Source organism: Sinocyclocheilus rhinocerous, unplaced genomic scaffold (assembly GCF_001515625.1).
Source record: "Sinocyclocheilus rhinocerous isolate Xijiao unplaced genomic scaffold, SAMN03320098_v1.1 scaffold2340, whole genome shotgun sequence".
NCBI lineage: Eukaryota > Metazoa > Chordata > Actinopteri > Cypriniformes > Cyprinidae > Sinocyclocheilus > Sinocyclocheilus rhinocerous.
In genome coordinates, this window is record NW_015646462.1 from 329,338 (window position 1) to 343,098 (window position 13,761).

At 37.4% G+C, this 13,761-nt stretch overlaps 1 protein-coding gene across 1 annotated transcript in view; it reads left to right on the top strand.

The window, feature by feature from the left end:
* The first annotated feature begins 7,343 nt into the window (after nt 1-7,343).
* kcnq1.1 (potassium voltage-gated channel, KQT-like subfamily, member 1.1) overlaps nt 7,344-13,761 on the top strand; it is a 35,404-nt gene continuing 28,986 nt past the window's right edge. Inside the window, exon 1 of the mRNA XM_016511963.1 lies at nt 7,344-7,875. Within this exon, the coding sequence (XP_016367449.1) occupies nt 7,580-7,875 (296 nt within the window). The 5' untranslated portion in view covers nt 7,344-7,579. The remainder of the gene's footprint in view (nt 7,876-13,761) is intronic.

Below are 13,761 nucleotides of genomic sequence, written 5' to 3' on the forward strand. Positions count from 1 at the left end.
TTGTGGTTAAGCCTGCAGATAAAGGGGGTGGCATTGTTTTAATACCTAGGGAATCTTACGATCAGGAAGTGCAACTCCAAATTAACAATGATGAATTCTATGTTAAGTTGAATGTGGATCCTACTCAATCCTTTAAGAAAGAAATTAATGGATTCCTTACATCAGCTTTCAACAATCAAATGATTACCGAAACGGAACTGCAGTTCTTAACATGCAAATATCCAGTGAGGCCTGTTTTGTATGTGTTGCCTAAAGTACACAAGACACTTCAAAATCCCCCAGGACGTCCAATCGTCAGTTGTATAGGATCTCTCACTGAACCTTTATCAATTTTTATTGACCACTACCTCAGACCAATTGTTGCTGAACAGCCTTCATATTTGAGAGACACAAGCGACTTTATTGATCAGCTTAAATCAGTGAAGGTGGACAGAAACATAAAATTAGTGACTCTGGATGTAGTCAGTTTTTTACACTAATATTCCACATTCTGTGGGTCTTGCCGCAATGGGACATTTTTTGGATTTAAGAAGTGACCTTACACCTTACACACAACTTCTTGTTGATATGGCAGAACTTGTATTGACCAAGAACTATTTTTTTTTATACAATAAAGAGTTCTATCTACAGAAGAATGGCACAGCAATGGGAGCGACTTTTGCACCAGATTATGCATGCTGTTTCATGTCATTTTTGGAGCAGGAATACATCTACAATAATAATCCTTTTTTGTCTTATCATATTTTTATAAACGTTATATTGATGACATTTTTTTAATTTGGACAGGAGATGATGATGATTTGGACCGTTTTGTTGATCATTTAAACAACCTTATTCCAACGATCAAATTTAATATGGAAACAAGTTTGAACAAGATCAGTTTCTTGGATACTTATGTTTGTGTTGATGACCATACTTTATTTACAACTCTGTATAGAAAACCTACGGATCGGAATAGTATTCTTCATGCCAAAAGCTTCCATCACATTCCTCTGAAGAAAGGTCTCCCTTACAGTCAATTTCTTCGAATCAAGAGGATTTGCACAAACACTGATGATTTTGAGGTGGAATGTGATAAGATATACAAACAGTTTCTTCTTAGAGGATATCCTGATAAATGGCTTAAGCAAGCAATTGAAAATGTAAAATCTACACCAGTTAAATCACAATCCAAGGCATCTCAAAGACCTCCTTATATGTGTTGTACAACCTTCACTGTCCATAGTCAGACAATAAAGTCTATCATCAATAAACACTGGCATGTTCTGAGAGCTGATGACATTGGATATAGAATCTTCAAGGAGCCTCCCCTTTTTTCATATTATAGGGGACGTAACATAAGAGATCATTTAGTCAGTTCGGATACCTTCATTAAGGAGAACAAATATGTGACTTTGGATCATTCCACTGGCTTCTTCCCATGCAGGATTTGTTCAGCTTGTGAAAATGCAATTAAAACGGATTCTTTCACTAGCACCACCACTCAGAAAACATTCAAAATTAGAGAGACTATCTCTTGTTCATCATCTTTTGTTATTTATCTTATTTCATGCCCATGTGGTCTACAATATATTTTTTGAAGGCGCGGTGAGTCGCTGGCTGCTTCTCATATATAACATTAACAGCGCCCATGATATATATCCTCCTATGGCAATTAAACATGACAAAACATGCAGTGATATAGCATTACATACAGTGAGAGATATGAATGTGTTATGCGTTAATGGTAATGAGTTCTTGCATGGGAAAGAGTGACCTTGTACAATGTCATTACTCCTGACTAGGGAACTGCAGGAGTAATGTGTGGGGAAGCATGTGATGAGGAAACTGTGTTGTACAGCCTAATGGTAGAAGGCAGGAAGGATTCCCAATAGTGCTTCTTAGAGCAGAGTGCTGGAACAAGCCGATGCCTAAAGGTGCTTCAAGACAGCGGACTGTGGAGAGGGAATGAAAAATTCTTCATTATGAACTCCAATTTTGTCATCATCCTCTTCTCTACCACTTCTTCACATGAGGCCGGGGTAAAGTATCTAACCGTCCTCACAGTTTGTTTTGAAGGAGACAAAGAGCAAATCTATGTTTCTTCCTTAGCAGATTAGTTTACATGTTGTCATAACAGACAGAATCCGAAGTAGCTCTTAATTGTTATGCATCACATGTTGTTTATTTTGAATTTCCTGAGGCATAAACAAAACAAAGGCTACATTTGCATGGATCTGGTGATTGATCACCTCTCTGCACTAATTCCGTCCCCAACCACATGAGACGTGATGTTTCATTTGTCGACCCATAAGTCACTTTGTGCCATTGCACGACGGCGCCTGTGACAGTAGCGTGAGCTGAGAGCTGTACCCCTGATCTGTCTGAGACTGGCATATTCAGCAGAGTCGCTGTAGTTCTGTGCTGATCCCATTAGTTTAACAGCATGGAATAAAAAGTGTCTTGGAGGGAAAGAGTGACTCACCAAACTATCCTTTCCTCTCCTCAACCATTACTGCGTGATGTCACAAAATGGTGAACTCTTCCATTTCTTAGCTCTTGGGAGGTGAAGAGCCCCCGTCATCCTGTCAACATAAATGTGTTCTGGTATGTATGTGTGTGAAACACCACCAAAGGAGCACTTACTCATAAAGTAACCGACGATACTTTTACAGTGAGTCTAAACATAGTATCTTTGAGATAGAAAAATCAATGGAACCAAATACTGGAAACCATTTAGACCAAGCCTAAAAATGGACTAAAGCATAGCAACACAAATAATACACATGCTGTGATATCGCACACCAAAAGTGCAGCAGGTTTATAGCAATATGAACCCATTTAGATGTTTATTTATTCATATGAACAGTTAAAGGTAACACTTTACAATAAGGCTGGGATAATGAACTAACAATAAATGTTTTTTTTAGCATTTATTTATTAAGCTAGGTTAATGCTAATTTATAAATACACTAGTGTTCATTGTTCAAATTAATTATTCATATTTGTTCATAATGCTATTGTTCATTGTTAATATTGATATATGTATATATGTATATGTATGTGTATATATATATATATATATATATGTGTGTGTGTGTGTGTGTGTGTGTGTAATGACTGTACAGAGAGAGATAAATTAATATACATATTAATAATATTAATAACACTAACCAAGATTGATACAACTATTAAGATTAAGATTAAAACTATTGTTCATCATTTCATGCTATTAGCTATCATTAACTAATGTCAGTGAAACATATTCTAAAGTGTTACCCAGTTGTTGTTTTTTGGTACATGTTATAACGTTTATAATTGAGTAAAAAATATAGAAATTTTACTACTAGTGATACTAATCACTGTCTGTAATGGATTCACAGAAATAGTAGGCCTACTCATTTTCATTCAATTTAATTAATTAATTTTATTATTATTATATTATTAGATTTTTTTTTTTTTTTTGCAATGGTCTGAGGCACCATGCAGCTTCTTTCCAGACACTCACTTGTCACCATCGTTTGTGCTTTTTTTCCCGGTGTACACTTTCTTCGAACATGGTGATTTGCCGATAAAAGAGCGTTTATAAGTCGTTAGTCAGGATGTATATTGCCTCGACGACATTTAAGAGGTGAGGAGAGGTGAAAGCACTTACACTCCATGAGGAGATAGACAAGCAAGGGCGCACTGAAGAGCTATTCTGTTCCAATTAATCTCAGGTGTAAAAAACCTTGAACCGCATTAGTATTCCTGATGTCAGCAGTGAATTCTCTCTTTTCAATCAGTATCTGTTCAAGGTTTTGTATAGCTTCATGGATCGCCCCAGGGACTTCATCCCAGCCAATCGTTGACATCTTTGACATGAAATGCATTGAAGATCAATGATTTTAGGCATAAAAGGCAGACACCATTGAATTCCCAAGCAAATACACTTGTTCTTCCCAGGACAGGAGAGCTGTTGGTAACCCACCAACTCGATCAAAGGGCATTCATCAGTTATAACAAAACCTCTTTATCTCATGAAGACATTCAACATTCCCTTCCAGCCCATTCCAGTTGTTTAAATCCAGCACAGTGGATAAAAATATGCAGTGATTTTTTTCTTCTTCTCACTTCACTGAGCAGGAGCTCAACGCAGCCCGCTTTACCTTAGACTCCCGCAGAACATCCACACACACCCACACTTACAAAGGCAAGCAAAGCAAGGGGTTTAATCCCTCAGGGTGTGATGGAGTGAAGTGAGGTAACTGCGCTTGAGGGTTGGCAATAGTTAATTTCATGTTGCTGAGAATCGACAGAGTCTACTCAGTTAGAGAGAAGCACTTTTCTAGGCAATACATAACAACATGTTATCAAAAGCCACTCTAGCTATAATGAATTTGAGCTCTGCAGGGCTCAATCAATAGGCACCCCAATAGGTGCTTTATGATACAGTTCATTGTATGGTTGGTGCTCAAAAGCATTGCATTAAATCCACCATATAAAGAAAGCGTTCATGACATTTCACCAGCCAGCTCTTTTCTTCAGCAGGGAGTCATAGGTAGCACTAGCATCTGCTCCAAACATCAAAACAAACCACATAAAAGACAAATATAGTCATTCTTCCCAGTCTCTCAAGCAAAATGGATCATTACAGATCCATATTCTACCATTTAGATCCAATACCTCCGTTTACCTCCATTAGAGGGCTCTGTGGAGGATCCAAGTAGCAGATGAGTCTAATTAAAGCTTACAGCCTGCGTTGAAGTCAAAGGACTTGCACCACCATTCTAAATAGGATTACTGATGTTCTGTCCTTGGGGTCAAAATGTAGGTCAGGATAAGTACCTACAAAAAGTTCAGAATGTAACAAATTGGGGAAAAAGCTCCTGCTGCTGAGAGGCATTGAGACAATTTGTGCTATGGTCTGTGCTGAGAACGTCTGAGAAGAAGGTTGTGATGGCAAGGCTTGTGAAGCAATTTCTTCACAGCGAGGTGCATGCCATGTTTGACTAATAACATTATAGGTGGCTTGATTTTTCACACTGCTGTCAAATGCAAGTCATATAAGCACTCCTAAAAATGAATATTAACAGGTTACTCTTGCAGACCTGTTATTCCAAAGCTTTTTGGGAATAAGGCATGAGGTGAATAAATTTTTTTCCTTACCGAAATAAGATAATCTGGAGCCTGAAGTTATAAAGAGCATAAAGTATGTGAGTAATGTTCATTTTTTACTGTTCCATATGAAAAAAAAAAATTAGGATGGCTGTATTATATAACATTTAAGATCGACTTTGTATCTTGCTAGATTTTTAGGCCTATGAAGGAATATGCTGTTAAGCAACTAGTTGTCAACTCAAACAGAGGCTTATCAAGCCAGTGGGAGATCAGATGAATTGTAAGATCTGATAATGTTTTGTTGTTTTGACAAGGGAGGGAGGGCAGGTCAATGAAAATGCTGCTCTCTGCTGTATGTCTTAAGACAATGCAGCTGAATTTTTTATAAATAAGTTCATTCCACATTCAGAATGATCTTTATTTAATAACACTAGGGGAGCTGCGAACATGAATGTGCTTAAATAAACCAAAAGGCATTCCCTGCATCGCTTTTAATTGCATCCAAGTAAATTTTAAAAACAATGTTTCTAAAGATAATCCTACAAAACTAAATGGCATTTTCCGCAGCTACCACGCTACAGTTTCATGAACCAAAAAAAAAATGTTTAATGGGTGTATGTATTATGTTATGGAGAAAGACATGGACAAAAAGTATAAAACAAAAGATAGACAACTGGTGTGAAATCACAGTTAGCAGCAGACTTCATGCATCCATGCAGTTGTCAGTATAATGCCAAAATATCTGGTATTACTGGAATGAATGAGAGCCAGCTGAACATAAACCAAAAAATAAACCTTAGTGCCTAATTTTTAGGCCATTTGTCTAAAGAAAAAACTGTTAGTGTGTATTTGTGTTTGGAAAAAGGTGAAGGTGCAGTTTCATTCAGCATGACCTTGAACTGGTGCCTCACCCTTGAGAACTCAGGAAGGTATTGATTCACTGAGATGCAGGTTTCAAATACTGTCGTGTGGCAGTGAAGTGATGACAGATACTGTTGTCAAGTAGATATTAAGATAGGCCATGGTGAGATGTAGGTAGAGATCATCTGAACATAGTGTAGCTTATACTCAAACTCTTTCAGCACAGCAGACAATGACCAGACTTGCTATTATGTCAGATACATATAGGGTTTAGTTTCAGTTGATGCTATAGAGGAACTCTGTAGTGTTTTTTTTTTTTGAGTGACCAAAGAATGAAAAAAAAAGTAATGAGAACTTGTCAGAGATACATTTTGTGTACTGTAGGAGATAACGTATCAGGTTACATATGTAACTATGGTTCCCTGAGTAGGGAACGAGACACTGCGTCCTCTATGGGTCGCTATGGGGAACACCTCATCGTGACCCGTGTCTGAAGCATACATTGAAAAAACACCAACTCGTTGGCCGGCGACAGCCATGACGTCACTACCGGTGCGACTATAGTATAAATAGGCGTTTTTTCAATGTATGCTTCAGACATGGGTCACGACGAGGTGTTCCCCATAGCGACCCCTAGAGGACGCAGTTCGAAGTTCCCATGAAAGGGAACTGAGTAGTTTTAGACTCCATATTAGCTTTTTATAGTCACCAATGCTTGAGTCTTGCACTATACAGGCTCTGATCTCTGAAAAACCATATTTTATAAACGTATGAACATATTAGTAGTAGTAACTACCTAAAGTTGATTGTATGACACAACTGGTCATGTGACATCACCATGGCGCTGCCCATGGGTGGGCGACCATGTAGATTAAAACCCAGTTTATTCTAGAAGACTGAAATAAATTCATATAATATTTTATAAATTGATTTATTGCTATAAAATCTAATATGACTTAATTGTTTTAATTACATTTCTCAAAAGCTGTCAATTTATTTTTGTAAAACTATTTTCATTAGCTATATACGTTTAAATATTATTAATAAATACCTTTAAATAATAATAATAATAATTATATATATATATATATATAGCATGAAATATTATGTTTGCTATTTATTTTGTATGAAAATGTTACTATTCATTATTAAAAATTTATGTTTATATATTCATATTAAACAATTTATTGCATAGAATTCAGTTTATAGAAATGTACTATTACATGCAGTATGTTATTGCAGTATATTGACTTTAGCCTTATTTGATGAATAAATTAATTAATTCCCAAAGTTACCTTTGTTGGCAATGGCATGTGGCATGTGCTTCCTGGTACGTCACTCACTGTTGAGTTATGAGTATTTATGCATGTAGTTTCATGCAGACAGACAGTCAAGTCCCGCTGCTGATGCGCCGTTTCAGCCTCCTGTCCTGCCAGCTGCACTTCACTCTCAGATGCTGCTGTTCATCCTGAAACACGAATGAAGCCATGCAAAAAGTGCGTTTTACTTTTTTTGAGCGCAGGAGAAGCAGACGATAAAACCAAACTAAACCAAGTCATCTGTGTCCGTCCCATCAAAAGTTGGAATAGTTTTGAATTGGGTGAGAGATCAGCCGTGAAAGTCTCCTCTCTGTAGCAGCATGAGCTCTCCACCTCACAGTGCAGCGACAGAGCCTTCGTGGACTATTGGACCTTCAGAACTGGAGATGAGCGAAGCTCTGCACATGCGAAATGACAGTGTGCGGTTCGGAATGAGTTCCCCGGCGTCTGCGGAGCCGGCAGTGATCACTCAACGCCAGGCATCTCACCTCCATCCCCGCATGTCCGTGTACAGCGCCACCCGTCCCGCACTCTCTAGATCCTTCTTTCAAGGACGTGTATATAATTTCTTGGAGAGACCATCGGGTTGGAAATGCTTTGTGTATCATTTTACAGTGTGAGTATTTAACTCTGATTGCTTTAGACAATGAGAAATAGTCTACAACATATATTTTCCTATTCAGAAATGTAGTTTCAAAATTCGTTTATTGTTGCAAGAGGCACTGCTTTTATTAAATGTTTGATGAGAGTCTTGTTGTGCGAGATGATTGTTCAAGGTTTTTCATTGAAGTTCATTGAAATAATCTTTTCTTCAGTGCAGCTCCAGCATACAGAAACTAAATTATCTTCCAAAACAATAAATAATTAATTTATTAAAATTTATGTCATTTATTATTGAGTTCAACATAGCCCCCTTTTTTTCTGTGAAAGTTTTAAATATTCGACAATTGTTGAGATGATAAACTGCAAGTCCCTGTACCTCAAACAGCAAAGTATTATGTTGGCAACACTATGATTATGGGTTCATATGCATGAATTGACAAAAAGGTGTACTTTCAATTCAGTGTCATTTGCTTTGGATAAGAAGACAAAAAATGGCAAGTGGTCAAACAATGCAGCCATATTAATTAATCATGCCCTAGTGCATGCTCTGATGAGGGCAAATGGAAGTAAACCATTTTATTTTTCTCAAAACATGCATCAATCAACTAACCTATGATACTTGTTGGTTTGACTTTAAAAAGTCAGGAAATGCAGTAAGAATTGGGGCGGAGGGGCTTGTGCACATGAAAAAGCATAAAAAAGCTGTCACGTCCTTATCCCAATCTTTTTGCTAAGCCTTTCATTCCTATATTCCTAAAACAAAAAATCTCATTATATTGTAATATAAAAGCTGCTTTGAGATAATTTTGGAATATTAAGTAAACAAAAAATGACTAAAACCAAGTACATTTTTGGCTGTCTAGTATTACTTGAGCTATAAGATCATTTTTACAGTGTAATGAATAGCCTGAAAGGATGCTTTGCAGCAGAATGTAGTCGTTTGTAATTCTCAAAATGACTGGACTCATTGAACCTTTCATGGTCTATCTCTAGCAGGAGAGGAGGTGATAGCGGGCAGCTAAACTTGGCTGCAGAGGTGACTCTGTTCAGCAGGGGCCCTGTGGGTTTAGTAACCCCGTGACTCAGTGGTGTTGGGCAGAGATGCCAGGAGAACATGGGAATCCGACTGTGAGGGTGTAGCATCGCCATACAGAAGCTGTTAACGGCTTCACTAATAGTGGATCATTTGACTGATACTAGGTTTAATGCATTTGTAAGAATGATGAGCATGAGGCAGAGGGTTGGAGGTTAGTCTGTAATTAACTGGTGGCTTGTCATGTAGCACATGCGTTTTATTCAAAGTGATTTATGGTATACTAATATTGTGATGGTCCCTATAGAGGAAATTGAGGTTAATTGCATCGCTTAAGGGCACAACTGGGCTCTCTGGGCTCCTCAGTGCATAATTCATCCCCACTTGTTGCCTTACTAGCCCAGGGCCTTGAGCAGCAGTCGACCACCTGACCACACTGTTAGCTGCAGCAGGAAATTGAAGAGTCTCGCCGGAATACGGAAGTGTTCTTCTGTTGTGTGCGTGTAGGAGGCAGGGTATGTTAGCCAAGAATGTGCACAAGCTTATCACTGCTTCAAAGGCTGCAAAATCATGGGGGAACTAAAGGCACTTATCAAAGTGTGACCCTTGTTTGTGTACATGTGCACATGCTGTTGGAAAAACTAGTAATTGTGTGCCATACAGTGTTATTGTTATCTGCCCAGCAGTATGTGAGTGAAATGTCCCTCGTAGGGGTGTGACGAGACACTTATCCCACGAGATGAGACGAGACACGAGACTGGGTTCACGAGAACAAGACGAGATTTTTAGACTTTTTTAAAGAAATCCTCAATGATGAAATATATAGGGAAAAATAGTCTTTTATTCAACTGAAAAACACAAAATGCAAAAAAGTAGGTGCATTTTGAAATCAACTTGTACTTTATGAAATTAAACATCTATTTTAATAAATTTTATGCAGTAATAAACAACATGTAAACACTGCAAAATGTTTTGCCACAAACTCAACTGACAGGCAAGTAATTGCACAAAAATTATAAATAGTATAAATAAAAATAAATAATAAACAACATAAATATCCCTTTAAAGTGGAAGTGAAGCAGTCAGTCAAGTCAAGTGTTTTTTCCTAAATTCCGTTTGATTTTTTTCCAAATTCCGTTTTTTCCATTTTAATTTTTCTCGACTCCTTTTTAATAGTTAAATTAAATTTGATTAATTAAAAAGCATGTCTAATTAATTAAAATCATTAAACTTATACATTTTCACATCAATTTATTAAAAGTTTAACAAAAATTACATGTTTAGGGCCCTATGAAATGTTTTATTTTTTCTCACCATATTATTTATTGTTACCAAATTCTGTGTTTTAGCATGTCTAATTATTTGAAAGCATAAAACAACTTAATTTATTCATTTCTTTTCTTAAAGTAGCCTTATGAATTTTTTTTACCTCAGAAATTCTGTGTCATGTATTTACATTTTTCTGGTTATCAAACGAAGGCATAAAATATTAATTTAATTTATCATTTATCTTTTAATTATTGAAAATTAAGCAAACAAGATTTTTTGGCAAACAAAGGGGATTTACTATTAAAAAAGACTACACTGCGTAATTTTCCCGCTTATCATGCGGCCACTTGCCTGATGTAACATAAAATATCTTACATACCACCACTGGTGAACCCACTGTAATGCAAATATATCTGAAAGGTCTGCGTGAGGATATCGTCACGTTCTCGCGAGACACATCGGATCTCGTCACACCCCTAGTCCCTCGCTGTCATCTATCTGTCTGTCTGTCTCTCTCTCTCTCTCTCTCTCTCTCTCTCTCCCCCCCCCTCCCTCCTCCGTCTGTCTGTCTTCCTGTCTATATGTGTAATTATTTTTCTGCCTGTCTGTCTATTTGTGTAACTGTCTTTCTGTTTGTGTTACTATAATAATAATTCATTACATTTATATAGCACTTTTCTAGGCACTCAAAGCGCTTTACATTGTCAGGGGATCTCTCCTCATCCACCACCAGTGTGCAGCATCCACCTGGTCACACAGCATTTGTCTGTCTGTCTCTCTATCTGTCTATCTATCATCTGCTTGCTTGACTGTCTGTCTGTCTGTCTGTGAATCTAGATATTTCAAACTGTCGAACCTCAAGGTATTTAAAGGGGTCATGAACTGCATTTTTTATTATTTTATAATGTTGTCTGAGGTTCACTTATAATGTTAGTGTGATTTTACATATAAAACATCATAATTTAGAAGTAATAGGCTATTTTCTATCCTGTTTTTGAGCCTCTCTGCAGAATGGTCTGTTTTTATGGGCGGGGCGCATTCAAGACTCGCAAGTAAATGCCCACTGCTAACAGTTTCGCTTGTTAAAATAACAGATGGACGCTGCTGTGACATAAGTTACTCTGAAAACAACATGGGTCATTTGAGTTAAAAAGGTATAAATACTCAGTTTATATCAAATGGACAATGCAATAGTGGTAAAAGCACATTTACTCACACTTATGTGCTGCGACATTACTGTTGGATCCCCTCTAGTCAGACTCAGCACTGTGCGAGCAGCGCAACACGACTAGACAACAGAACCCATTATAATCGGCGATACTGTCTACACTGGATGCGGCACGGATAGACACAACAAATCCCTGACAGTAAACTGATGTCTTGCTCTATTTCTGACATACAAGCATTCACTCCGCTTCTGACCTGAAAGAGAAACTGATTCGCGACATGACGCAACAGTGCTCGCGTTGCAGATATGTTAAGATCACAAAGAATGCCATTCAAAGACTTACACTACACAGTGTCTTGTAATCTTGTAATCTGTATGGTTCTGTTGATGGAGTAATCCTGTGTTTGCCTCTCTAGTATTTCATCTCTACTATAAGCGTGTTTCAGTGGGCGGGGCTAAAGAGGCAGTGCTGTAGAAGCAGGCGTTGATCTTCTCCTGCGGAGGAGGAGCTTAGCCACACTATTACGTCATAAAGTGGCACATTATAAAGCTTGGTTTCAATAAAAGCTGTTTTTAAACTAACAAGAAGGTTATGAGTTCTGAAACTTACAGGATGTTTTTATAGTATATTGACCTGTTATATGTCAAAAGATCAAGGGAAATTTGGTTTCTCAGTTCATGGCCCCTTTAAAACTATTTCAGAACTTTCAAACAAGGTGAACTTTAAAATTCGTATTGACAAATTTGACTTTTCTGATTAAAAATGGTTTCATGAATTTCTTCATTCAAGAATTGAACTTCTACCTCAATTTAAATTCAATTGGAATTGAATTGGAATTTAAACGGCATTCTGAATTTGATAGATTTGATAAATACTAGTTTGCAGACCACTACTACAGCTATTGTATTGTCTTCGCCTGTCATTAACAACAGTGGATGCACCCAGTTTAGGTATTTATTTCAGCATTTGAATCAGCGGTGACTGTGGTTGGTCAGCCTGATTTGAGAGCGGCAGTGTTTAGCACTGTTTGCACACACATAGATTGATTTTGTCTGTTGCATTGTTTCTGCTTAAGCCTTTCTTTTTCAGTCAGTTAAATACTATGCATTTCAGTGGTTTCTGCAGGTATGAATAGTTAAAATAACCTGATGCATATTTGATTCTGTTTAGCTCCACTACTCAAAATACAATTTCTCATTGCTCTGATTATTTTCTGTTGTTTTTACCTCTTATTGCTGTAAGCAACACAATTGTTTGCTGTGTTTATTATCCTTAACCAAACCGCCATGGATTGGTAGATCAATTATTCGCTGCATTGCACGGTCGCCTCTGGCATGTTTATTGACATGTAACTTCTCTCACAGACTGCTTGCGGCAGGTTCAAGGACATTCAGCAATAATGATTACATAATAAGATAGATATTTGTCAGGCAGACATCATACCCCAAGGTTATGTTTGTATGTTTACTTACATTTCTGGCCACTCCCTCTGCATTTGTGATGACAGGCAACAGCTGGGCACTGTTTGACTGTGGCAGCTGGGTTTCATACCTCTTGGTGTTTCATTTTTATTGTTAATGCAATCACACTGATGAATTATTGAACTGTTGTAATGGGTTACGCATCACTGCCAAAAACAAACACTGAGAAATAGCATTTACAAATTAACCAGAAATGTACTCAGTGTTGTGCTGTTGCTGCTTATTAACAATGTGCAGTTCAGATTAGATTAATATACATTTTTAATTACAAAATCAAATTTAATCTTACAGTTTTTCTGAATTGCTAAAACACTAAACCCCAATCTCTGAACCACATTCTCACTAGCTTAAACCAATTTGCCGAATAAAGCACTCTTTTTGCTAAACCTTAAACACGTTCAGGCAGTTATGGGCTCTATTTGCAAATCTCATGCACACTTTTTGCAAAACTCTAAACACATTCTCTTTCACTTAAACACTTATCACACTGTGATGCATTTGTGCTGCAAAATGCTAAACACAAGCGGCAAAAGTTAAGCACAACTAAAGCACAGTTGTCATCGTTTACACACACAACGATTCAAAATTGCTCACACTTGTTTCTAATGATGTAATCAAACCAACTGTACAAAATATGAGCCAGCTCAGAGTGCACAAGTGGCACAGGTGACTGAATGATGATACGGACAATAGATGGAAACAATCTGAGAAGGAGAGGAGGAAGAGTAGCCTACATGTAAGAAGTGGAGGATGAGGAGAGAAGGCTTAGAGAGTGTTTTCAAGGCTGGATCTGTCAGACCAGAGGGTTTTTTCTCTTTGTCTAATATAAATTTTTTTCTGTAATATTCTGGATGCTGTGCTCTCCATTTTTTTCTGTAGTGACTAATGAATGCTCTGTAGCTTTTATTTTATTGACTCGTGTGTGTGATCTGAGAGCACCGTTTGAT